The sequence below is a fragment of the Triturus cristatus genome, chromosome 2_1 (assembly GCF_964204655.1).
Source record: "Triturus cristatus chromosome 2_1, aTriCri1.1, whole genome shotgun sequence".
In the NCBI taxonomy this organism is placed as follows: domain Eukaryota; kingdom Metazoa; phylum Chordata; class Amphibia; order Caudata; family Salamandridae; genus Triturus; species Triturus cristatus.
In genome coordinates this window covers 503,298,056-503,323,762 of record NC_140581.1, presented here as the reverse complement: position 1 = coordinate 503,323,762, position 25,707 = coordinate 503,298,056, and the positions used below count along the sequence as shown (strand labels likewise).

Genomic DNA, 25,707 nt, shown 5'->3' with positions numbered 1-25,707 from the left:
ATATCATAACATGCATTGATATTGTATTTTCTAATACTAACAGTTCCCACGAGGTCTGTAGGACCCACTGCCATGAAAGGACTGAGGAGCTTGTGGCTGTGGTGGCTAGGGGTGAAAGGACGCAACTGTAGACCCTACCGTAGCCACGGAATGAGCAAAAGACAGAATACGGCTGTGCCTGGACCACTGCGAGCCGCAACGACATAGTAGTGTCCCTGCTATTGTTAAAGCACTGAAGCGCCTAATCCACCTTATCGCCAAAGAGGTGAGTGCCGTTAAATGGCATATTCATAAGGGAAGCCTGGACATCTCCTGAAAAGCCAGTTGTCCTCAGGCAGGTGTGGTATCTAAGTACCACTGTAGAAGCAATGATTTTGCCCAGTGAGTCAGTTGTATCCAATCTATAGCATTGTGTGAAGTTTTCTACATCTCTACCATCAGTAATGGCTTGGGTGAGTTTGGCCCAAGCCTCCTCCGGAACCACAGACAGCACTTGTGCAACCAAATCCCATACAGAATGGGAAGATCAGCCCCATAAGCATGCAGTGTTCACAGAGAAAAGTGCAAGGCTAGAAAATCTTCTTTCCAGAGGTATCTAGCTTCCTGGTTTGCCTCACCAGTGGTGGGGTAGGGAACATGCTAAGGTTAATCTTGGATGTAGAGGACTAGACCATCAGTCTCTCTGGGTTAGGCTGCTGGGTGAGGAGGGCTGGGCCCCCAGGAGTAGGGCGATGGTGGTAGGCACTGATCCTGCGCACAGGAGTGAATATGCAGGGCATGACCAGACCCTAAGAAGGACATCAGTGAAGACTTCATTAAAGGGGAGTAGGGGTTCTGAGGGGACACCTTGGGTTGGAGCATCTCTTTGAAGCCTTTGGTGTTGACTTCCACAGTGAGCAGCATAAGGTTCAGCACCTCAGCTGCCTTTTGGACACCATCCTCCATAGCTACAGTAGGAGGAGAGAGAAAACCAGTGCTGGAGAGGTATCCAGATCACTGGCATCAGGGATAACCATAGGGATCCCCAGATCCCCTCCAATCATAATCCCAACAGGAACTATCTCCCACTCAGACTGTCCGAGTCCAGTCAACGCTGGCGTTGTGTTACGCTGGCTCAGCTCCGTATCTGAGTGTGGGAATTATGATGGGATTGGTGCTGCTGATTCGAACGCCAGGAATGGTTAAACTGGAACAAACCCCGGTGGAGGTAATGAAGTTATGACCATGGTCAGTCCGGATCCAGGAATGGATTCAGAGGGCCTGACTGGCCTTGAGGGCAAACTCTTGCTGGTGGAAGTCCAATTGGAACCCCTCTTGGACCCAAAGGTGCTCCAGAGGTGTCTGGCTACCCACCAATGAGGTGCATGGCCTCATAAAATTATTTCTGTTGGGTAGTCACTCCAGCTCCGGGAAACTGGGGGAGGCACGGAGCGGGCTCAGGCACCATGGGGATGATGTGCGATTGGGGTATTGATTTGTGATATTGTTCCTGTGCCTCAACCGATGACTTGGACCAGCACAGGGAAGTCAAAAAAAGCTTCAACTTCTTGGAATTCATCTTATGGTATTTACCCAATAAAATCCGGGATCACAACAAAGCCTGGCCCAAGCCACACCAAGAGCAGTTTTGGGACCGCCCTCATGACTGGGAACTGGGGCAGTGTTGAGTCGTGTGTTGAGTGGCTAAGAGCTTCATGGGTCACTCTTTGATTGAATTTGGATTCACAGTCTTGCAATCCGAGGAGGCCTTGGAGTCGTGGTCCAGCACCAGGCACCATAGGCAGACTAAGTGATGGTCCGTCACAGACATCTGTCTGTGATAGGCACCACAAAGCTTAAAACCAGTAGGTTTTTTAGGGGGCACTAATCCAAAACGTTTTGGAAAAAGGCACAATGGTAACTTGTTAGACCAAAAAAAATTAAAGAGCTAGTCAAAAAATGACTGAGGGGAGCTTGATCTGGTTCCGGAATCCGCTTTGATGGCGCGGAAAAGAAGGAACTGATTTTAGGGTGCTGAGGTGACGCCTATATAGTAAGTTACTTTCCGCATGGAAAAACGCCATCCAGAGCAAATTATGTGACCTACCGTGCACAAGGGGACTGCTCAAAAAAAGTTTCCGGATCCAGTCAGATGCCTGGGGATTATTCTAAAGTATGGAATCTGTGACGATCAGATGTGGTTTCCTCCCTCTTCAGGGTACGAACATTGAATATAAAAACACTTTTCATGCAACACTCATATCAAAATTATTATTATTATTATGTCAGATTTGTATTGCGCATGGCTGCCCCAGCGATGGGGCGTCCCAGCGCAGCCAAAGATCAAAGACATGAACCCAGGAGAGAGAAATGCAAAGTTAACCATGGAGAACGGGTAAAAGCCAAGTCTTTATGACTTTACGGATAGCCAGATGATTCTGGATTGCTCTGGTGGAGGCAGGGAGCGAATTCCAGAGTATAGCTGCCAAACTACAAAATGAGCGACCGCCAGCTCTGGCTTTCGAGACACGAGGAATGCAGACCAGTGCTTGGTCAGCGGATCTCAGAGGGCGCCCTGGCACATAAAACTCAAGCAGGTTAGACAGCCCCGAAGGGGCCTGAAGGGTCAAGATCTTATGAGACACGCAAAGAGCCTTAAAATGAATGCGCTTTTCAACAGGCAGCCAATGAAGTTTAGGGAGTATGTGGGCAACTGAACAGGATTTCGGAAGTGCCACCAGTAGACGAGCTGCTGCATTCTGCACCCTCTGCAGGCGCTTAATGCTGGCCTTGTTAGCACCCAAATAGAGGGCATTCCCATAGTCCAGTATGGACAAAATTGATGCCTGGACAATGGTTTGTCGCACCTTGGGAGGGAAGAAACCCAGCAACGGTTTGAAACCACGCAAAAGCCCAAAACAAACCCCTGCCACAGCTTTCGATTGAGTGTCGAAAGTCAGGCCATTGTCGAACCACACCCCCAGGTTCTTCACAGCCTCCTTGGGCTAGGGGGCGGGTTTAAGACGATCCGGCCAGCACTGCTCGGACCACAACTCCCGGTCCTTTCCAAACAGTAAGATCTCAGACTTGCTAGCGTTCAACTGCAAGCAGTTTGCCGCCATCCAGTCCGCGACCGCAAAGAGGTCCTCTTTAAACTTGACCAAATTGGAACCGCATTTCTTAGAGAAAGTGATCACCAGTTGGGTGTCGTCGGCGTACGACACCAATGACAGCCGCCTGCCTTTTGCTACCGCAGCCAGGGGACGAACATAGATGTTAAACAATAGGGGGCTCAACACTGAGCCCTGCGGCACCCCCTGATGCAGAGCAAACTCCTGTGAGTGAAATGGTGGCATGGAGACTTGAAAGGACCTCCCCTCCAAGAAAGACCGAAACCAGTCCAAGGCCGCATCACTGATACCAATTTCCTGAAGGCGGTTTAACAATGTCGCGTGAGAGACGGTATCAAATGCGGCACTTAGGTCCAAAAGGACCAAGGCCGCTGAGTCACCACCATCCAAGCTACTCCTAATTGCTTCCGTTACTGCTAGCAAAGCGGACTCATTACGATTCCAACAACTTCGCCAAAAAAGGCAGCTGGGAAATCGGACGATAATTGCCTGACTCCACAGGATCCAAGGAAGATTTTTTAAGCAACGGGATGACTTTAGCATGTTTCCACGCCCCAGGTACGCATGCTGACGACAGAGACAGGTTAACCAGGTCAATGTCCCAAGGAGACATAAAAGAGTGAAACTGGCGAAAAAGGGCAGGTGTCAAAGGATCGGCCGGCGAGCCCGACTTGATTTTCAGACAAAGAGACTCGAATTCCAAGGGTGACAAGGGAGGAAAGGATGACAGGCTATTTCCCACCGTAGGGCCAATGGCCCCCGGTGCCTCCCCCTCAACGAACGGGGCCATAGAAGGCAAACCGAGGTAGATCCTCTCAACTTTGTTCACAGAGTAACGAGCCAACTCATTACACTGAAGGTTCGAGGAGATAGGGGAAACCGCAGATGCACCCACGCTTTTCATACCCTTGAGCAAGGAAAACATTACACATACACACAGTCAAGTGTTAAGCATACTCCATACCTTGATTTTGTGACTGTTTCGAGTTATCAACTTCAAGTGTTTCAATTGAAGACATAAGGAGTATCACTTCTTGTTCTTCTGCACTTAATTCAATGCGATAGGCCTTGAATTTTATGAAGGAATCTTTGAACCTCACAATAGATGGTCTAATAATGTCAATGCATCCATTACAATCCATGAGCTCGAGCTCAGCCTGGTCAGAAACAGACAAGAGGACAGCCAGGTTCATCAGCAGACATTTCAGAGCTTCAACATTGTAGTAAAATCGGATTTTCAGAACTGGAATCCTGTGGTGGCCCGTGTCCGTTGAAAAAGGAGCTATGCATCGAGGGTGATTCTTTAGATAGTCAGCAACAGATATATCGCCTTCCTTTGGTAAAAGTGTAAATGCATCAGAATATTCCGGCTCAATTTTTGGAATCCCCCAGAAGGAAAAGGTTTCTGTAAGATCTGTCCCTTTTGACTCTGCCTTACTTGCTGTTCCTCTTATAGACACTTGAACACTGGCCAGCAAAGAAAGACTTTCTGGATGGCACCTAAGGAATTCCAGAATTCGGCTGTTCGGAAGAGATAATATACAGAAATCAATTGATTTTCCTTTTAGAAACTCCTTGATTATTGGAGCACAAAGCTCCATCGAATCACTTGCATGAGCGACTTCAATGGCAAATGTTAGACACCAATCAATCAGATAGGTATGAAACTTTTCAGGGAAGGTAGCGCTCATAGTCAACACCAAAGTTTCTTGGTGTTTTAAATCTGGGTGCTGCTGCAAGTAATTGCTGTTGTCCGACTGGCACTTGAAGGATTCACTGCTGTCAAATAGGCTAAATAAGTGAGAAATGATCATTGATGTTGACTTTGGAGTTCTGCAGGCATATTTCAAAAAATAGTGAAAGCGCCCTGCAGCTTTATGAAAAGTGTTGACGTGCTGCAAATAAGTTAACGCTTCTTCTCGGTCTTTCTCCAAGTCAGATTCGAGGAGTTCACTCATTCTTGTGGCAGCCAGATATTCTTGGAATGAGCAGTGAAAGAACCTGTAAACCGGTCGAAGCATCTGTGCTGTGAATTTACTCAACAGGCCGAACTGGAGCATTTCATCGCCACTGACTCCGGCTTCAGAGAGGTCCTTGTCGCTGAACTCAAAGCAGTCCTGAAGAAGACCTTTGAGAGCAAGTTGGCCACAGGCAGAGGTCAAGGCTTTCACCTTTTCTGTGGCATTAGGAAATCTGTGTCTGTTGTACTGTAAATATGCCTTACATATTGCCGTATCACTTAGAATATGTCCATTTGGGTATTGAACCCAAAATACACAGAGAGCTAGTGTGAAAGTTGGGGTTTTTAGATGCCCACGAAATGTTTCAGACTTGGCTAATTTAATGAAAAATCTTTCAACCAGGGGTAAATTATGGGAAAATAATTTTCTGCACAGAGAGATACTGCTATAGAGAGGAAAATCCATGATGCTCAGTGTGGTTTTTGAAAACTTCCGCAACTTTCCACCTCTATGTGTACGTGCCGTAAAAACCAGGCATAGTTTGTTTATATAGTTCTTGTGAATTATTTCCTCTACAGTTTCAGGGACAGGATTCGTCTCTCCATAGTCATCAAAGAGAAACAAAACTTGGCCATCTAGCTGCTGGATGATTTCCTTGAGGCTGGCGTCTGTCAGTGCTCCTGTGGACTTCAGCAACTGTTGAATTATCATGTCAGCCAGACCTTGCTCCCCTTCTGTGGAGCTGAGGGAGAGATAAAACACAAGGCTGAACCTATTCAACATGGGACAACATCCTGAGGCCCAGAGGACTGCAATCTTCCTCAGTAGAGCCGTCTTGCCGCTGCCGGCTTCCCCTTCTATCATAGTGATGGAGTCCAGCTGGGGGAGGATCTCGGGGAACGTGAGCTGCTTCGATGGCTGGTTCCTGGAGTCCTTTGAGACAATTATTAAATCTCCATAGAGCAAATTCAAGTCAATGGAAACATGAGTAGAGTCACCAAACGATGATATTTTCCTGAAATTTGCCTCTGTGTACACTGTTTTCATCTTCTTATTAAGCTTCTCTGCCTCTTGAAGCCAATGCTTTTTTCTGCTAGTCAAACCTGTGTGTGGAAAAATGAAGACATTAACTATTACATCTTTATTTCCGATTTCTCCCTGAAAACAGTTCTACACATTTCAATGTAGTATAATACACTCATAACTCATGTAAACATCAAAGCTTGTCTGGTGCACATATTATTCTACTCATTCATAAAGCCTCGCTTGCAATAGGTACTTGCTATGGTGTGCCCCCAGATTATCGAGAAGGGAATCTCGACAGTATAAAATATCGTGACCAGAATATTGAAGAGGAAATAGCAAACAGTAAGAATACATAAACTTTTTGTATCTAACATTTCCCAAAAAATTTGATTTATTGATTGAATATTGTACAGCTTGGAAATGATTCATAATCCCTACTTATTTACTTACGTTTTTATTTATGTATTTATTCACGAACTGCTGTGACATGTTCCTGAATTGACTTTGAATTTTAATCTGTATATATTATTGCTACTTGTTTGTAACTGATTTAAGATCGGTCTCCCACCATTAATGGGAAGGAAAGGTTCATGACAGTATGTTTTTTTATTTCAATGATGAATGGTGTATATGGTTTTCCTGAGGTGGTGGGGCATGCACATTTTGAGAAAGGCTTGTTGAAGGCGAAACGCGTCAGTGTCTTTGGTTCCGCTGCAATAAAGGAATTTGACAACAACACGCTATCTGGAGTGCACACTTTCTTTGGCATGCCGAGTGAGAGTATATATTGCTTTGATAGTAAATCTATACTTCCTCTATATGCACTTACCTTTTGTTATTTTGTCCCTCAATTTTCCGTCTCTACAATATTCTGATATGACGATATTCCTATACTCAGTATTGCACAGTACAATCCTTGCTAAATGTCACCAGGGAACAGGTGGGCTTTGACAAATGAAAGCAATGAGATTAATTAAGAGAGTGGATATTGGGGATTTGCATATTCTCTGTCATCCTAAACACCTGACATGGTCCTACCCTCCAGGACATCCATTTAGTATCCGTCACTGAGCTTGACATACATGCTACCTTTAGGAAGCTCATGAATGTAGTCATGGGTAGTAAGAGGGTCCATATGTCTGTTGTGAACACTCAGAATATTTGCTTGACTGCACCTTTGCTTTTGACCTTCACTAAGAACGGAGACTTGCAGTGTTTGCTTCTTACTGCAATTGTTGCAGTGCACACGACATACCCTTATAACCCAGAATATACACATTGGAAATAAGAGTGTGGCCAGGCACAGGTCAAGCCATTACTTGAGTCGTCTTGATCATGAAAGAGAACATTATTAAGTGAGTCCATCCACCCCTTCCCTTCCAAAATGCTGATAGATGTTCTTGCTAGGCAGTGTGCAGCTTTAAAGTGCATAATTCAATTCAAAGTCATAGGCATTTTTAAATCTTAAAGGGCTTTATAACCAAACGAGCGTTCGGTGTTGAACAATGATTTATCAAAAAACCAAAAGGATGGCCGGGGTAGCTTGTTAATCAAAAATAAATTATTGGGAATAACTTTTCAATTCAGAGTTGCCAGTTGAGCGGTTATTTTTCATGATAAGAAAAGCATTGTTCACTGGCTTTAGCTGGTTTAGGCCTGGGCCTCCTCAGCAAGCCTTTTCCTTGTGATCCAATACTTCTAGTGGGTAGGTAAGGAGAAGCAGCTTTCTTCACCTATGAGTACCTTACTATCAAGGGATATGTGGATTCTGAATTGTATTGAATGTGTAGGAAGCTAATGTATTCACCAAAACATCAGGGACCCCACAGAAGTTCTGGTGACTATTTGGCCTGCATGTCTTTTAATTAACTGCAACCTTAAGGGCAGGGCATTTGATCAATGTAAAATGTGTTGCAGTAGTTGACCTTGACACCCAAGATGGCCAGGGTATCGTAGACACAAGTTTTTCCATCAGTAAAGGTCTAATATTTTTATTGCCAGTTCGAGTTGAAGTCAGGCATTTCAAATGGGTTAATCTGAAACTAATATTGGCTAAATTATTGTATGATTATAATCTGACATGCCCTCTTTGAATGATGTAAGATTATCTCATGTCTTTCAATTGCATACTGGTGTAACAAATGTACTAATGCTTTCTTTACAGTTGTAACAAACAACAAAGTGATGGAAGGGATGCTTGAAATAATCTCAGCCACTGGCAATTGCTTGGCCGTCATTCCAGTCCAGTGTTTTTCCGCCACTATGCCACTCTAGACAGAGACAGACATATGCAAATCAGTCTTGGTCCTATAAGCAAAGTCGAGCCTTAACTGCTAGTCTAGATCCCCTACAGATGTGAACACAAGCAATCGCGGGCTAATTTTGACCTATGCAACCCTCATCAATGTGATGCAGTTGGAGTGATATCACACAGTGAGTACGGGACCCAAATCTAGACATAGCCGTCACCCTTACGGTATCTCCTGCAACAAACAATAAAGTGAAGGAAATATTTCGGAGTTTTGTTATTATTATTGATAAGCATTTCCCAAGCATTTACAAATGCATTAGATTTAATCTTGCCCAACCTGATCTTCAAAATACGAACATTGACAAAATATACCTGTATTCATTGTGGAAGAAGGTTGGCTAAGCATGTACACTAGTGTGAACATTATACATGTTCACTTACTTTCCTTGACTGTACACAATCTCCCATAAGTTTCCACTTTTAAGCCAGGGCCAGCATTATTTTAATGTGGCACCATGACAGCATGCATTCCGCCAATATGTAATACACTGTAATCAAAATTCAAATCCCAGAATTATAGCACGCATGGGTGCCATGATCACTCACAATATGTCAAGAATTCCAACCACTGTCCAGTGCATGCCCACAATACGGTAAGAAACAACAACAGTGTAAAACATCATGGCATGGTCGGGCACCACTGTGCAATGTGCACAATGGATGTGAGGAGTTTGCAAAAATGATCACCATTCTGTCAGAACAGCATGATGCCAGAGGTCAGCACCCTTGTGCCATCAATTCCCATGGTATGCAAAGAATCCCCATAATTTATGCTATCACAAGCTTGTTCTGAAGAAGATAGGGGCATGCCTTGGATTTCAAAATGGGGCTAAGAAGTTCCTCATGACTGCCAGCATTGGCCCTTGGTTGAGGGATGGGCAACAGCCCTTGGATGTTCACAAGATGCCAAGAATTGTCATTGTTAGGTGAGGGCCAGTATTTTACAATGTGTGGTAAAGGGGAACATCTCATGGATGCCGCAAGTTGCTAAGAATTACCAACAATATACAAGGGCCAGCACATGTGGGCAATAGACATTATTTTACAGATGCCTACAACTTGGAGAGACTTACCACCATTGTGCCAGAGCCAGTATATTACAGGGGAAGCGAGATGAATGGCATCCTCCCATAGATTGTCACCAGTGTGCAAGAATTAACTCCATTATACAAGGGCCTGCACAATGGACTTTGAAAATCATGCAATAATGACCTCACTTTCTCACCTATAGTGTGATGTGCTTCACTTGTAGCTTTACTGGAATTCTTTGTAAAGAAATTACCCATTTCTCAAATTGCTCTTTATACAGCGCGCTGACTCCTTCCCGGTAGAATTTTGCTTTGTAAAAACAAGAAATATGCGGTATACGTCTTACGCTGGCTATACGAGAAATTCTATGTTGGGGTCCCCAACCAGCAACCTAAATGAATATAAAGCAGCCCAGTAGAGTATATCAAAGTAGAGATTCAAAGTACCCACTAACCCAACACTGCGTGAATCCACATGGAATCACAGCAAAGTTTTAATTTTATGAAACAGTATAAGCGTCTTTTTAGAGCAGGTGTCTCTTACTGCCCGATCATGAGGAGCCAGTAGTTCACAGACACCTTCAGAGTAGCTTGCTGCCATGAGTTTATTTTTAAATAAGGACAGGGTCACATTTTGTTTTTAAAGGTAAGGGAAGGCTGGGTTTCTTTTCCATTATTATCATCGGGCAGCAGATTGCAGAGACAGGGCCTGATAATGAGCAGTGCTCAGTCGGATTTATGACCTAGGATGAGGTGAAGAACTGAGGCACTGAGGTATTTCACTTTTAAATAAATTAAATACATTTTCTGTTATAAATATGGTACTGTGTCTATAGGCCACTGGGACCAAGATGCCTGCAATTTGTAAATGTGACACTTGGAAATGGGAGAAAATGTTAATGATGAGTTTTATGGAATCCATATAAACATTAAGTTAATTCTTCAGTTTAAGTTTCTCCCATTTCAAATTGTCGCCCTTACACACAGCAGGGATCTTGCTCCCAGTGGTTGGTAGGCATAGTGACATATTTATAACTGCAAAATACAACCATTATTTTAATTAGGAAAAATTACAAGTGTAGATATATATTCCATATTATTAAAATTTTTGCTGAACTTTTTCTGCACTTTCCATTTCTCACATTTAAAAATATGGTTGTATGTGTTATACATGTAATAATGCCACTTTTGGCAATGGGTATGTCCTGTGCCACAAGTACATATGACACAGGCTCTCAGTCACCCATAAACATATATCCCATTCATACGTAGACATGGTCATACATCCCCAATGACCACGCCCTCACTGACACACATGACAGCCCTGTCATAGTGCCCCTAGTATAAGTATTTTGTTCAAACCATAGTATTTGGCTCTATGGACATTAAGTAAATGAATCTGGGCGAGAGGGTATCCGGTAACAATGCAGGAGTTGCTTGGCCTTTTGTAGCTCACAATCATTTTCACTGATCAGAAGTAGCTCTCACTATGAAAAAGGTCAGAGATTCCTGTTCTAAAGGACGCAACAGAGACCTTCCACCTAAAGAAACATGAAGCACATCATAAAGTAATAAGCAGGTGAAATGGAAGCAGATATCCATATACCTGCTCTAGTGCCAAAAAGTAAAAAAATACCTTCCCTACATGTGTGTTGTGGCTGTGCTGAAACTCATTTAAATGTGTTCTACCCACTTTATCCCTTGCTTTGCGCTCGTCCCTGCTACGGTGTGCCACGTAGGCACCCCACCACAATTTACAGCTTTCTATGGCCATTCATGCAATATATAATGAAACAACACTCAGATGGAAACTACAAATTAAACCCTTCTATATATCCATTTTGCTTATTTTTTCAAATGAAGATTGTTCTGAGCTCTAACTAAATTATTAGTTGAGTGTCAAGTCCAGTGCCAAACTTATTAATTTAATACTGGTTTCCTTTCACTCCTTATAATTTTTCTACATCAGTCGCAGAGTTTTGTATTTCCTCCTGCAAACATAGCTGACAGCTGTGTCGGACAATCTTCTGTTCTTCAGGTTTCAGGCTGCCAAAATGTCAGTGTTAAAATCTATATGCATGAGTAATAAGGGCATATTGCTCCAATTACAGGCAAAGGCATTCGATGTGGTTATGTTTGTACCTGTGACTGCGCAAATACAAAGGTCATTATGTATATTGTGTTTGTCTAACAAGGGGAGGGACCTAAGAGGTCCTTCTGGACCTGGACAAACACACTGCCTCAAAGATAATTTCCACCACCACTGTGTCATTTACTGCCATGACCGACAGAGATAACGAGCCCCAATTATAGTGATCACTGTGCCTTGGCGGAAGATTGGCATGTAATGGCGGACATCAGCATGGAGGTGCAAGGACTGCCATTCTGATTTCCTGTACCCTGAGGTTTCTTGCCTGGCACTGTTGAATTTCTGGCATTCCACCACGGCATTACTGTTCAAGCATGGCAAATAGGAGTTCTGGAAATTTCCAAGGAACCTGGAGGGAGGTGGGTGGTATTCATTAGGGATCATTTTCCTGGCCTGCCGAACCATTCCTGGGAAAAGGAGAATACCCGCGATTAGCAGACCCCTTGATGCACTCATTCCGGCGAAGTGGTCTGCTAGCCGTAACAAGGATGATGTTAATTCCTCAAAATAACTGATGCAAATTAGAGCTATCCGGGAATCCTAAGGAACCGAAGAACAGAATCACAGAAGAAACACATGCGCGTGCCTTTATTGTTGAACGCAAGACATTTTGTCAAAGAATGTCCACAAATGGCAGGGAACTCATGGGCTTAACCGTAACCAGCAAACCCTGTTCTTCCCAATTTGCTGATATTTAGTCGGATCTTGGAAAATTATGTTCAATAGACTAGGCTTTGCATACATTTCTGGGATTCACAAAAATTCCAAGGAGTATGAAAGGAAATCTTTGCAAATCATTAGTTTCCTGCTATTTGCTCCTTCACGAAGCATACTTGTGAATTGCCTGTGGAGTGTCAAAGTGCATTTAACAGAGTGCATGACCATTCACCTCCACATGTGAATAGTCTGAAGACAAAATACTACTGCGGCAATAGCAAGTAAAGTGAAAACAAATGTAAATCTATTTTATTAACCTCTGAACGATTAAGAAACACTCAGGACACTCAAGATTTAAAGAACAGAACTAAATAATGTTCATTAAAGAATTATGAACTATACTCACCACTATCAAAGGGGCTGGGCTGGTTTCCTGCACTTGTGCAAGTTGATGAGGGACCTTCTTTTTCCTGGAATGTAAAATTAAAAAGCTGCTTGGATAAGCTAGATTACAAATTGTTCTAACTAAGAACAGCCATGACACGATAATACACTATGCAACATTATCTGGTGCAACAAATTTGCGGACGTGCACATCACCATGCCTCACAGACAACTAAAAACATCAGGGATAGACAGTGAACTGTTTCTTGTTGGGTGTGCATATCAGGAGGACTCAATGTCTTGGTTAGAGAGACATTATTAGGCTTCGAGATACTTATGAGATCAGAGCAGGGGTGGGAAAGGTGATTGTCGCTGAGAGGAAGACGTGTGCCTGAGCTTGTGACAGAGAGGGACTCAATATGACGGTCACATCTTCATTGGAGCTCCTTTCCTTGTAGGTAGTGCCTCAGTGGATATGAACAGATGAAAACACCCTAAACTGGTAATCGGCAAGGATGCTCTTTGGCCCTGATTTCAATGTAACTGTGGGGTCGGACTGGGACAGAGAATAGCCCAGTGCACCAAAAAAAGCGACCCCTTTAGTGACTTAGATAAAAAGCTGTCTGCGTTGAAAAGAAAAACTGGGATAGTGTTGAACCTGGAAAGACACGCTGCAACAGTGTTTTGCAAGGTATGGACGACTACATGGATTTGAGCTTGCAGCAGGCAATGTTTGTGTTAATATCTGGGAAATAAACAACAAAAACCGGCCCTGCAGACCATAAAACAGTCCCACGAAAATTGTAAAAAAAAATTCCCACGCATTGACCTTTCAAACCAGCCCGTCGGGCACCTCCTGGCTGCCCTTTAGGCCAGTCTGACCCTGTGTAGCCCTGTTTTATGTAGGGATAGGAGGGGCAGAATATACTATTTCGGTCAGTATCCCCACCAGACTGCTAGCATCTATGATTGTTATCCCTGGGATTGACAACAACCATAAAGAGTGTAGACTTCGGGTGGTTTCTGTGGTTTTCCTGCTCTAAGCAGGTGGAAAATGTTAGGAGAAGGGCGGTGGTGGAACGGTGGTGGGGTCAAGGTGAGGTCAGGGCAGGCTCGAGGCGGTCCGGGCATAGAACTGTAGTCACCACCATAGAGCTGTAGAGGTCAGGCGGGGACAGTCTGTGCTCCTTCCTGCCCGCAGCCCCTGCACCAGCAGTGTGTAAAGAGGGTCCGGGGTCGCCAGGCTCGGAATGAAGACCCCATACCTCTGGGCCCGGCGACAACTGGGATTGCATGTGGTGGAGTTTCACCCAGAGTTATCGCTGCAGGTGGAATTCCATCACACGTCATTTGGGCGTTGTAAGAATAGTCTTATTATTAGGACTAGTCCTTGTGTTCAAATCTGAACACGTTTTTCCAGTTTAAATACTCCCCATGCTGTGATCCGCGGGCAGGATACATATGCTCCTTGGTCCTGTGAGGGGCGCACTCTTTCCTCACGGCTGAGCGTAAGCTGGCTGATGTCTGCTCTAAGGAAGTAAGGAAAGAAGCACATGCTTCAGCCCCAGCATGTGGAATGTTGACGAGGCACAGTTCTATTTTTGACAGTTACGCCAGTGTTCGATGCCGATCTTCTTGTGAGGAATGCACTTCATTTCTTCCAAATGCGTATCTGAATGTGCGTTATTACAGATTCACTCAAAAAATATATATATCTTGTGCCGTCAAAATCCAGAAGGATCCTGCCTGGCTCACTCAGTTAGTATGAGCAGTAGGCCCTCCCCTAGCGTCTTCCTGCCCTCCTAGCAGCCCCGAGAAAACAGGTCTGAGGGTAAAAATGTAAACATGCTCAATACTGCAAGTCTACTGGACTGAGGATCACCACAACCTACCCACTGCAGCACACCACACGACCCCAAACCCCACGCATGAAACCCATCTGTGGGCTCTCCAACAAGGACACTGGGCTTCTGTCATGGAGCGGTTTAGGGCCGTCTGTGAGGGGATTCGCTATGCACTTGCATCTACTATAATTAGGTCATAAAACATACACAAATTCTTACCTGTGATACATTCTTTATGTTAATATATTCTGCTTGAGGGTCGTTTTCTCTCGCAGGCACCTGGCTTTGCAGATATTTGCATCTACAAAATGAAGCACGTAATAGGTCATGCAGCCACACCAGCATGGACCTTGACAATTACACTTGGCATCAACTAAATGTCCCTTTAGTAGGAGTAAATTAAACTAAAGATATATAATGTATGCTTTGGTCTGCTCATTTGCACAGCATGTCAGTGCAACAACGTCTTCTGGAGCTTTAGATTGCACCAATCCCTATATCGCGACTTGCTGGGCTCAGAACAAACATCTTTCTTGCATTCACCTAGACAGGACTTCTCCAACATGGAATATTCTGTTATGTATTACCTGGGACTAGGAAATCCCTGTAAGAAGAATGTGTTGCTCCTTGGATTCTGACAATATCAAAGAGAAGGTTTCCTTTGGGTTTAATTCTCAAAACGTTTTTGAATATACTTATCAACTCACCAATTTACACCAATCGAAACCACATGAATTCAAGCCACTCCTCACTTGCCACACACACGAGGGAAGTATTATAGTAAGCCCAAGGTCAGAATGCACAAAATCGAAAATAGATCTATTTATTAATAAAAAACTAGGTACATAGAAAATGCAAATTGGCTTATAAATTAAAAACATCTCAATTCATTAAAAATATTGCAACATTTCCTAGATGGGATCACACGTGTACTAATAGACCCTAATCTATAGCATAATTAACAGACAATTCATAGAAGAAATTACACAATGAACACACTACATAATCTGTTAGCAAGAGAACACACAAAAGACAATACACTTTGTCATTGAGAGCTACACATCCGTGTTAAAAACAGTCATAGCTAGAACCCGATCCTGTAAAACGTATTAATAATCTGTAGTTCTAGCCACTCCTCGGATTATGTGACAGGGCGTTGACGCGTTTTGATGGGATCTTTTAATTTACACCATCTTTTTAAAGACCTTTATTGTGACTCTCGTAATTATTGCCAGGAGAAAATCAACAAACCTCTGTTCAAATAAAAAGGGGAGATAATTCTCAAGGTCGTTGCCCACTTTCTAGAATCCTTGAGCATGTTCGATACTGTATTTCCCTCTGTTTGCGTCCTATCTACAAGCTTGTAGGATGTATCTTGTCCTCTATATTGGTCCAAGTGGAAGCTTCAGTAAAGTTTTGTTCCTTATTTTCAAATCTCTCCACGCTTCCGCTTTTCTCGGGAAAGGAATTTTGTTTATTTTTTCTCCCCACTACAGACGGTAGGAGAGGGCCTCTTTAGTCACACTGCAATGCAGGGAAAGGTTATTCCTTTACCCTGCATGGCAACGGGTACTTTAGCTTCCCATGGTAACATGCCTTTAGTCCTTTTTCAAGAACCTCAACATAATGATGCCCCTCAATGCGCCACTATGTGGTACCACTGTGGCAAACACTAAGAAGACTAGAGAATGGCGCTTGATGGCTCGTGTACATAAAGGAGTTTGGGGGACAGCCGAGCATTGGGAGGTCTGCCCCCGGGCAGAGTGGGAGGGGGGTGGTCTGGCCGGGTGCTGTCCATTTTGTAATGCCTTGGGCTCGTAAAATATAGCCCAAAATGTAAGGGTCAGCGCGGGCCGCTCCCAGACACCATTTTAGGTTTGGTGACCTGGTGGCTGGGAGCTGTGGTAGCGTGGATACTTTTTTCGCTGTAGGACGTTAGGTTTTACGTTTTTATGTTAGTCATATAGGCTATTAAGTCTCACCATGGAAGATTTTCGTGTGCTGGAGGTGATGCGGCTTCTCAGTGAGGCTGGGTGGCTCTACCTGTTGGTGCCAGGATTGTTGGGCTCATCACGCACACCCCGGTGAGCATCGGCAGCGATGGCGGCTGCAGTGGCGGTGTGCACCTCTCCCATGAGGTCGAAGGTAGAGGGGGCAAGTGTGAGGGGCCGCTCGTATGCTAGGAGAGCGGCCCCTGGTGCGTCTGCTTACTCTGGCCTCTGGCTGTGTCTGAGGCTCCAGGACGGGAGGAGGGGGGGCGAGGCCGTTTCAGACCGTGAGGGCGCAACAGGCACGAGAAAGAAAGAGAAGGCTTTGGCAGCTCCTGGGCCCGAGGTGAATGAGACCAGAGCTGTCAGAAAAGGGAGCGAGGACTTCAGTTTTGAAGTCACAGGGAGGGGGAGGTGGGCGGGGTGACAGGAGCAAGTTACAGAGCGGTGCTAAAGTAGAAGCACACGCACATACATCTGCTCAGCAGGTTTATGGGGAGAGGGGCTGAGAGTGATATTGAGGCTGATAATTACCTTACTGGGTTTGACGGGGCATGCATAAGTAGGGAATGTCAAGGAGATCTTGGAGAGGCCTTAGGGGGATGGAGGGTTTTGGCCGCTGGGAGGGAGAGGGTTTGGAATTGCATGGGGGGTAGTTGAGCTTGGGGACTCTGACGAAGGGGAAGAAGACGACATCCCTGGGGATTGGAAGCCAGCGGGGGGCACTCATGCCTGGGAAGGGTTAGATATCTTCACTTCATGAAATGAAGAAGTTAGGGGTCTGGATAGGGTGGGTCAGTTAGATGCTTATTTGGCTTGGGGGGTCGCTGGCAGCAGGGCAGGGGTATAGGTGTCAGGAAGGGGAGGGCGGGAAAGGGGGGGTGGGGTTGGAATTACAGCCCAACTTTGGGGGGCCTGTGCGGAATCTGAGGCAGGGCCCGGCATCAGCATGCGTTGCAGCCATGCTGGACTGGAGCGGGGATGAAGAGGGGGGCAGTGACAGTGAAGCTGTCAGGGGTTTCAAGTTAGGTTTAGGGTGGGCAGAACGGGGCTCTCTGCAAGGTAGGAAGAGGAGACTGCAGAAGGAGGGGGTTTTGCATAGGCCCAGCACACCAGACCAGATTTTTGTTTTTCAGGTGGAGGAGCAACGTGGCAGGACAGACTTGGCAGAGCTGGGAGCAGCTTACTGGCGCCGAGGAGAAGGGAGGGTGGATCCTCGAGCGGCGCGCCCGGTACCAACGGGGGAACCCATCGTGGCCAGCATATGTAGGCCCAGAGCGAACTCGCTGGCCCCAACACCCGGTGGACCTCGGCAGTCCGCAGGGACAACAGAAAACAGGACCAACCGGTTTGCTGGGCCAGTGGAATACCGGCGGGTGCAGTCAGCACCACTAGAAGCAGGGAAAAGGGGGTCCAGTAGGGACTCTAGGGTGGAGACTCAGGGTGAATGGCAGCAAGGGATGGGTCGTGAGGAGCTAGATTTTGATCAGGAAAGCCTTGAAGAAGGCGAGTTACAGGAAGAAGAGGACAGAGAAGAGGGGGGACAGATTAATGTGTCGGCTAGTGTTTTTCAGATACCATGGAAGGCGTCGGGCCTGCAGGGAGGCCAGCTAAGCCACTGATTGATATAGGGCGGACTGCAACCACATGGGCACCCTCCTTGGAGCACGGTAAGGCCAAGGTCTTGGAAAAAAAAACATGATGGTGTCGGTTGGCATGAGGGGAGGATAGGAGGGGGGAGGGTAGATTACGGAAGGGTAAGTATGCCACCAGGGCCGGCTTTAGTGCTGGTGGCGCCCTGTGCGACAATGTTTGTTGGCGCCCCCCCCAATGACCACCATCACCACGGATTCTCTCACTATCGCTCTTTAACAGTAACCACGTCTCCATAACCACACTCTCTCAGATGCATTGAATTAGTTATATAGTGCCACTCATACCAGTGTCGGGTGTCTAAGCACTTTGCATCACACGCACATTACATAGAGACAATCAATCATAGTGTGTAAATCAGTGTGTAGGAAATGTTACATTAGCCAAAGGACTAAAAGTGTAGGAGTCACATGTCATCCATACTGGTAGGCAGTATAGTTTAAGAGTGCTTGGTGTGGAGAAGCACAAACGCAGAGTCGAAAAAGAAACAACATAGTTGGGAGTTTTCTTTAATAATAAGAATCGATTTCTAGCCAAATTAACCCTTTTTGCAATATTAATCAATGTTCTAATAATGTATACTTTGCAGTGTGTATGCAGTTCTAGGATGAAAGTTAACAGATCACTATTCTATATTAGGACTTTAAGTTATAAATTGCAAGTAACAAAAGGATGTCTCTTTTGAAAGCAGTAACCTGCTGATCTGTTTACATTATATGCACTGTGTAATCTACTTGGCACACGTTCTTTGCAGTAGGCATATTAACCCTCTGCACTAACTTCACCTAAGTCAAACCCTCAACTACACAAAATGCTGATCTCTCTCCAGGAAGATAATTAATCACACAAGTTATCTTGACATTTATGTGAGGCCTGGTAATTGCTGGGGAAAAGACAAGCTGCAGCAGGTGCTTCAAAAGCATAATAAACTTTCAAACACGGCGCCCCCAGGAAGCCAGCACCCAGTGCGGTGGCACCGGCCGCACCGCCCTAAAGCCGGCCCTGTATGCCACGGACATAGGTGTGGGCACAGAAGAGGTTATCACAGGAGGGAGTAAGACTGATAAGGATAAAGACATAAATAAGTCAGGCAAGGGAGATGATGCAATTGAGGAGAAGGAAAAACCTGAGAGTAAGGAATTGAAAATTAAAAAAATCCCTTACATGGGCGTGACTAAGCAATTAGGAGCGCATTTGATGCTAACTATGAAAGAGCGCAGTTGGAAAGGGGAGTATGTTGAAATGCTGAAGCTGCTGCATAGAGAGGTGCGAGCGAAAGAAGAGTCAAAAGAAGAAGAGTACAAACTGGCCAAGCGGCCGAGGGTCCCATTGACAATAGAAAACTGGACAGCAGCACTTTTTATATATGCAAGAAGTTTCTATGAGAAATATCCTGAAGGCTGCGCAGCGCTATTTAAATACATGGATGTGATTCGGAAGGCTCAAATTACATGGGAGGATATGCTTGGGCACAATACGACTAGGAATTTAGGGCAAACATGGCATGGGACCCAGAAGCCAAATGGGGAGAGTTAGACACTGATTTGTGTGCAGCATACCATGGGGGCGGCAAAGGGGGGTAAAACCATCTTTACAGCTAGTGGTCTCCCGATAGTCTGCCGGCCCTTTCAGGGGAAACCCACCCGGGAGGGGGGAGTACAGGACGAGGTCAGTCAGGGTCAGGAGGGACTTGTTGGGATTTTAACAAAGGTTTCTGCACTCAAGAGTTTTGTAAATTCCACCACGATTGTTCGAAGTGCGGGGGACGACATGCGCTGGTCACCTGCTTTGGGGTGGGGGGCTGCTACCACCAAGGAAACCAGCATTGGCAACAAAGGGGAGCCAATGCAGGGGGGCAACAGCATTAGCAATTTGCTAGCGCACGGGTGCTAGGAGTGCACAAGTGGCTGGGCCAAAAGGCTCATACTCCGGCTAAGCCAGAAAAGATTGAAGCAGGGCTACAGGGATACGAGGACCAAGGGGCAGCAGAAATTTTGAGGGAGGGTTTCAGGTGGGGTTTCCATTTGGGGTATACTGGCCCGAGGCGCAGGAGGTGGGCGGAGAATCTCCAGTCAGCAAAGGAGCACACACAAATAGTGCAGGAGAAATTGGACAAAGAAGTGAGGGAGGGAAGAATGGCGGGCTGTTCGATGATTGGCTCATAGAAAACCTGATTGTTTCACCCATTGGGGTGGTGCCAAAAAAGGAGCCGGGTCAGTTTCGGCTAATTTATCATTTATCATGGCTGGAAGGCAGCTCAGTAAATGACTTTATAGATGAAAAGGAAGCCAAAGTCTCATATTGATCAGTTGACGTGGCCATGTCACTAGTCGTAACGGCAGGCGCAGCTGCACTAATAGCAAAATGCGACATACAATCAGCTTTCTGTTTGCTTTCAATCCATCCAGACGATTGGGATCTTCTGGTTATCCATTGCAACGGGAAATGATACGTGGATAAAGAGTTACCGATGGGCTGCTCTATGTCATGAGCATTATTTGAGTGTTTCAGTAAATGTTTTATTAAATTAGCACAGTTAATTAAAACCTTTGCAATAAAGTGTCATCATAGCGCAGTTACCACGTTAAAAGCAAAAACAAAGAAAACTATCAGGTTTAAGTTCATATACATATAACTAACAAGGCAGTCTTGTAGTTACTATTATAATCACGTGACAGGTTTACAGAGCTATGGATAAAATAAATTAGTACAGGGATACTAGGACAGGGGGCGAAAAAAGTCTGTGATAAGTTTTTTGGGGGGAGGAACTGGAAGGGCAGAAGCAAGAGGGGGTAAAAAGAGATTGTCCAAGAGTCTCACATATTTTCCAGACCTTGCAAGCACTTGAGTGTTTCAGTACCTTCTTGCAGTAGCTGTTTTCACAGCGCACAAGGCACCGGTTAGTGACACATTACCTGGATGATTTCTTCTTTGTGGGCTCCCCGGCTCCACTGAGTGCCAGGAGGTTCTGGGAAACTTCAAAGAGCAGATGGGGGAGCTTGGGGTGCCATTGGCACCGGAAAAGACAATGGGCCCCAGCACGGCCCTGTCTTTTTTGGGAATTGAAAATGTTTCAAGGGCAATGCGGGCACGCTTGTCAGAGGACAAGAAAAGGAAAGTGTTGGAATTGCTGAATGGCATGCTAGCCCGTGAAAAGGTGAAGGTCAAAGAAATACAGGTCCTGTTGGGCCATCTCAACTTTGCATGCAGAGTAGTCAGAGTAGGGAGGACTTTCTGTAGGAGGTTGGGGCGAGCATTGTCAGCTCAATATTTACCTCACCATCACGTGTGGCTTTCGGCTGGAGTAAAAGAGGATTTGAGAATATGGAGGGTATTTTTGCAGTGTTTCAACTGGATTTCACTTGCAAGAGAGGATGACTTGTGGGATGTGCAAATATTTTCAGGTGCAGCAGGCAGTGTAGGTTTTGGCTTGTTTTGGCAAGGGAGGTGATGTGCAGAACAATGGCCTTTACAATAGAGAGATGGGGTAGGAGCATAGCTTTTCTTGAGTTTTTACCCTTAGTAGTTGCAGTGACATTGTGGGGAGAACAGCTGGCACACAAGAAAGTGACCTTCAGAGTAGACAATATGACAGTGGTGGAGATAGTGAATCACCAGTCAGCAAGGGATGAACAGGTTTTGAAGCTGTTTTTGTCCTGGTTTGCTTGCGACATGACATTGTCTTTAGAGTGCTACATGTCCCGTATGTGGACAATGACATAGCGGATTCTTTGGCTCGTTCGCAGTGGGGGAGATTCCGTGGGCTAGCCCAAGACACCAACAAGGCTTCCAACGCCAATGCCATTGCAGTTGTGTATGTAGGCAACACAGGATGCTACAACTGGTGGTAGGGTCGCTAGCAAAGTCAACCAGGATAGCTTACAGTTTGGCGTGGAAGGAATTCTTTCTTTCGGCGCACAACGCCGTATTGACAGTGGGCAACGTGTAGAAGATGTTATACTTTTCATTTTGGATCTCATTGACAAAGGACTGTCAATGAGATCTAAAATAAGTTTTTTGGGGGGAGGAACTGGAAGGGCAGGAGCAAGAGGGGGTAAAAAGAGATTGTCCAAGAGTCTCACATATTTTCCAGACCTTGCAAGCACTTGAGTGTTTCAGTACCTTCTTGCAGTGGCTGTTTTCACAGCGCACAAGGCACCGGTTAGTGACACATTACCTGGATGATTTCTTCTTTGTGGGCTCCCCGGCTCCACTGAGTGCCAGGAGGTTCTGGGAAACTTCAAAGAGCAGATGGGGGAGCTTGGGGTGCCATTGGCACCGGAAAAGACAATGGCCCCAGCACGGCCCTGTCTTTTTTGGGAATTGAAAATGTTTCAAGGGCAATGCGGGCACGCTTGCCAGAGGACAAGAAAAGGAAAGTGTTGGAATTGCTGAATGGCATGCTAGCCCGTGAAAAGGTGAAGGTCAAAGAAATACAGGTCCTGTTGGGCCATCTCAACTTTGCATGCAGAGTAGTCAGAGTAGGGAGGACTTTCTGTAGGAGGTTGGGGCGAGCATTGTCAGCTCAATATTTACCTCACCATCACGTGTGGCTTTCGGCTGGAGTAAAAGAGGATTTGAGAATATGGAGGGTATTTTTGCAGTGTTTCAACTGGATTTCACTTGCAAGAGAGGATGACTTGTGGGATGTGCAAATATTTTCAGGTGCAGCAGGCAGTGTAGGTTTTGGCTTGTTTTGGCAAGGGAGGTGATGTGCAGAACAATGGCCTTTACAATAGAGAGATGGGGTAGGAGCATAGCTTTTCTTGAGTTTTTACCCTTAGTAGTTGCAGTGACATTGTGGGGAGAACAGCTGGCACACAAGAAAGTTACCTTCAGAGTAGACAATATGACAGTGGTGGAGATAGTGAATCACCAGTCAGCAAGGGATGAACAGGTTTTGAAGCTGTTTTTGTCCTGGTTTGCTTGTGACATGACATTGTCTTTAGAGTGCTACATGTCCCGTATGTGGACAATGACATAGCGGATGCTTTGGCTCGTTCGCAGTCGGGGAGATTCCGTGGGCTAGCCCAAGACACCAACAAGGCTTCCAACGCCAATGCCATTGCAGTTGTGTATGTAGGCAACACAGGATGCTACATCTGGTGGTAGGGTCGCTAGCAAAGTCAACCAGGATAGGCTACAGTTTGGCGTGGAAGGAATTCTTTCTTTCGGCGCACAACGCCGTATTGACAGTGGGCAACGTGTAGAAGATGTTATACTTTTCATTTTGGATCTCATTGACAAAGGACTGTCCAGAGTCACTAGCGGGGATTGCTTTTGTGGGCAAGCTGCTGTGGGGCTACCCGCCATCGGCAGGCGAGTTAGGAACAAAAATATTGGAGGGTTGGGCGAGACAACTTTGTATCGACGAATCTGAGACTTGTATGTTTTATACACTTATGGTGTGGATGTTCTTTGGCGCTTTTAGGGTATCAGAGCTGCTGGGGGACAAAAAGGGTGGGGGAGTGAAGTGGGAAGAACTGGTCCCGCGCAGTTCGGGGGTCCAGATATGGTTGCAGAAGTCTAAAACAGATCAAAGGGGACTGGGAAAATGGGTATTGCTACAGGCAGCTGAACCTTCTTTAACTTACCCCTTTAGATGGGCATCTTAGTGGCGCGCTATGTCAGGTTGCGTCTGGTGGGGGCAGTTTTTAGGCATGCTAATGGGGGTAGAGTGACAGCATACCAGCTATTAGCTATTCTGAGGAAGGCCTTAAAAAAGTTTGGAATCAATGAGGCGGGTTTGGGGAGACATTTGTTCTGAAATGGGGCAGCGTCAGAAGCTAATAATAGAGGTTGGGAGCGGGGAGACATCATGTGGCTGGGGCGCTGGTCCTCTGAATGTTGCAGGGGTTACATGAGAAGGGATGACGGGGCGGTTGGCACGGTTGTTAACAATGCTTAAATTCATGCAGATTTTTCTCGTTTCAGATTCTGTGACCAGCTCCCTTTCTGAAGAGATGACAATCTGGTTGGTGGGGCACTCCTTCTTGAAGTGGGTTCAGGTTCAGGCCTGCCAGAGCTATTTTGGACAAAACTTAAGTTTTAATGAGCGTCTGTTTAAAGTGTTGTGGAAAGGTAAAGGGGGTATGTACTGGAACGAGCTAGTGCCTTGTCTGAACATTTGTTGGTGGGCGGCAGGTGCCCGGACATTTTGGTGATACATGTAGGTGAGAATGACCTGTGTGAGGAAAAGGGCATTGTTTGATGCGAAACATGAAAAGGACTTGGCTCTAATAAAGGAATAGTGGGCATGTTGTTTTGTTTTGAGGACCGAATTCGTTCAGCGCAGAAGTTGGCGGGGCGCTCAACCCAGGCGCAGTGGATCAGGCCAGATGGAAGCTTAACACCAAGATGGCTGGTTTTTGTAGAGGATTGGGGTTTGGTAGGATTTCCCATAAAGAGATTCGTTTTGACAAGGCAGTGTTTTTCAGAGGTGATGGAGTACACCTTTCTAGGATTGGTATAGATTTATACCTCCTTGAGGTCAGTGAAGTTTTGGCCAGGACCCAAAACGTGCATAGTCAGGCAGACGGGAACCCAGTCGTGTAAGTAGGCATGGGGGGCAGAAAAAAGAGTTTGAGGTACCCCCATCCCCATTTTTTCTGGGTGGCGGGGTTTTGAAAAGTTGGCCAGGGTTGGCAGAGGTTTTTGGTTAAGTGTTGGAAGTTGTGAGCAGGGAAAGGGTAGGCAGGTAGTTTAAGTTTCAGTTGTAGACGTTTTGTTATTTACAGTCTCAGAAAGGCAGTTATGGGAGGTTGGTTTCATAGTAAGTCATATTTTTTAACTGCAATATGTTGTAATGTTAATGGCAGGGTGGGGGACTGTTTGAGGGGATTGTTGGGGCGGGTGTGAGATCAGGAGTCAATCATTGGCTGTATAGCGAGGTTTTAGTTTTGTAAGGCAGTTGCCAGGTATGGTATTTGTAATGTGCACCGGTTTCAACAAAGCGGCCTTTTTCACACACAAAATGGTCTCTGTCTGGCCTGCCCCCTTCACTCCCAAGTTAGGTTCTTGAATCCATGCATGTAGGATCTATATGACAAGTTGTGAAATGAGTACAGCCCTGAGTTTGCCGGGGTGCTGGCTATTCCAGCGATCACCGCAGGTAAGAGCAGGGATCTGGGGTCGGGGGATGCTGGCGATTCCCACGACTGCTTCAGGTAAGGGGGAGGCTGCCACCCCCAAAACTTGTGCCGCCCGGGATAGACCCCCCTCTTGCTACGCCACTGTGTTTATTATCTGGAGGTACTGGGTAGCATCGGGCGGCCTCCTATTCATCTGCTGGTGTATATAGACTGTGCAGTTTAGATGTATTATGTGTATGATGCGTAGGTGAGTGCTGTTATCTATGTACAAAGGTTGATGGAGCCTTGCTGGAAAGAAATTCAATTTTAGAGTGCCAAGTCTTCACAAGACTTCAGAAGACTTCACTGGCGCATGCCAGTGATCTGCACATTGTTAAATTAGAAATAGAGGGTCCTTCCTCCCACATATGTTTCCGGTGGTTGGTCTATCTATTTCAGACAACCTCGACTCTCTGGAAGGTAGTGGGTGAGAGGCAGATGTAAGAGTGTAAAGAAAGGCCGAGCT

The 25,707-nt window shown here is 45.7% G+C and overlaps 1 protein-coding gene across 6 annotated transcripts in view; it reads right to left on the bottom strand.

Annotated features, from left to right (window-relative positions):
- Nucleotides 1-25,707, bottom strand: part of LOC146865554 (baculoviral IAP repeat-containing protein 1-like) — a 1,189,967-nt gene that overhangs the window by 380,778 nt on the left and 783,482 nt on the right. For all 6 annotated transcript variants that reach the window (XM_085632369.1, XM_085632370.1, XM_085632371.1 and 3 more), the window contains 3 exons: nucleotides 14,690-14,771; nucleotides 12,649-12,712; nucleotides 4,075-6,174 (listed from right to left, as the gene is read on the bottom strand). In XM_085632369.1, coding sequence (XP_085488495.1) covers nucleotides 4,075-6,174; nucleotides 12,649-12,712; nucleotides 14,690-14,771 — 2,246 coding nt within the window. The remainder of the gene's footprint in view (nucleotides 1-4,074; nucleotides 6,175-12,648; nucleotides 12,713-14,689; nucleotides 14,772-25,707) is intronic.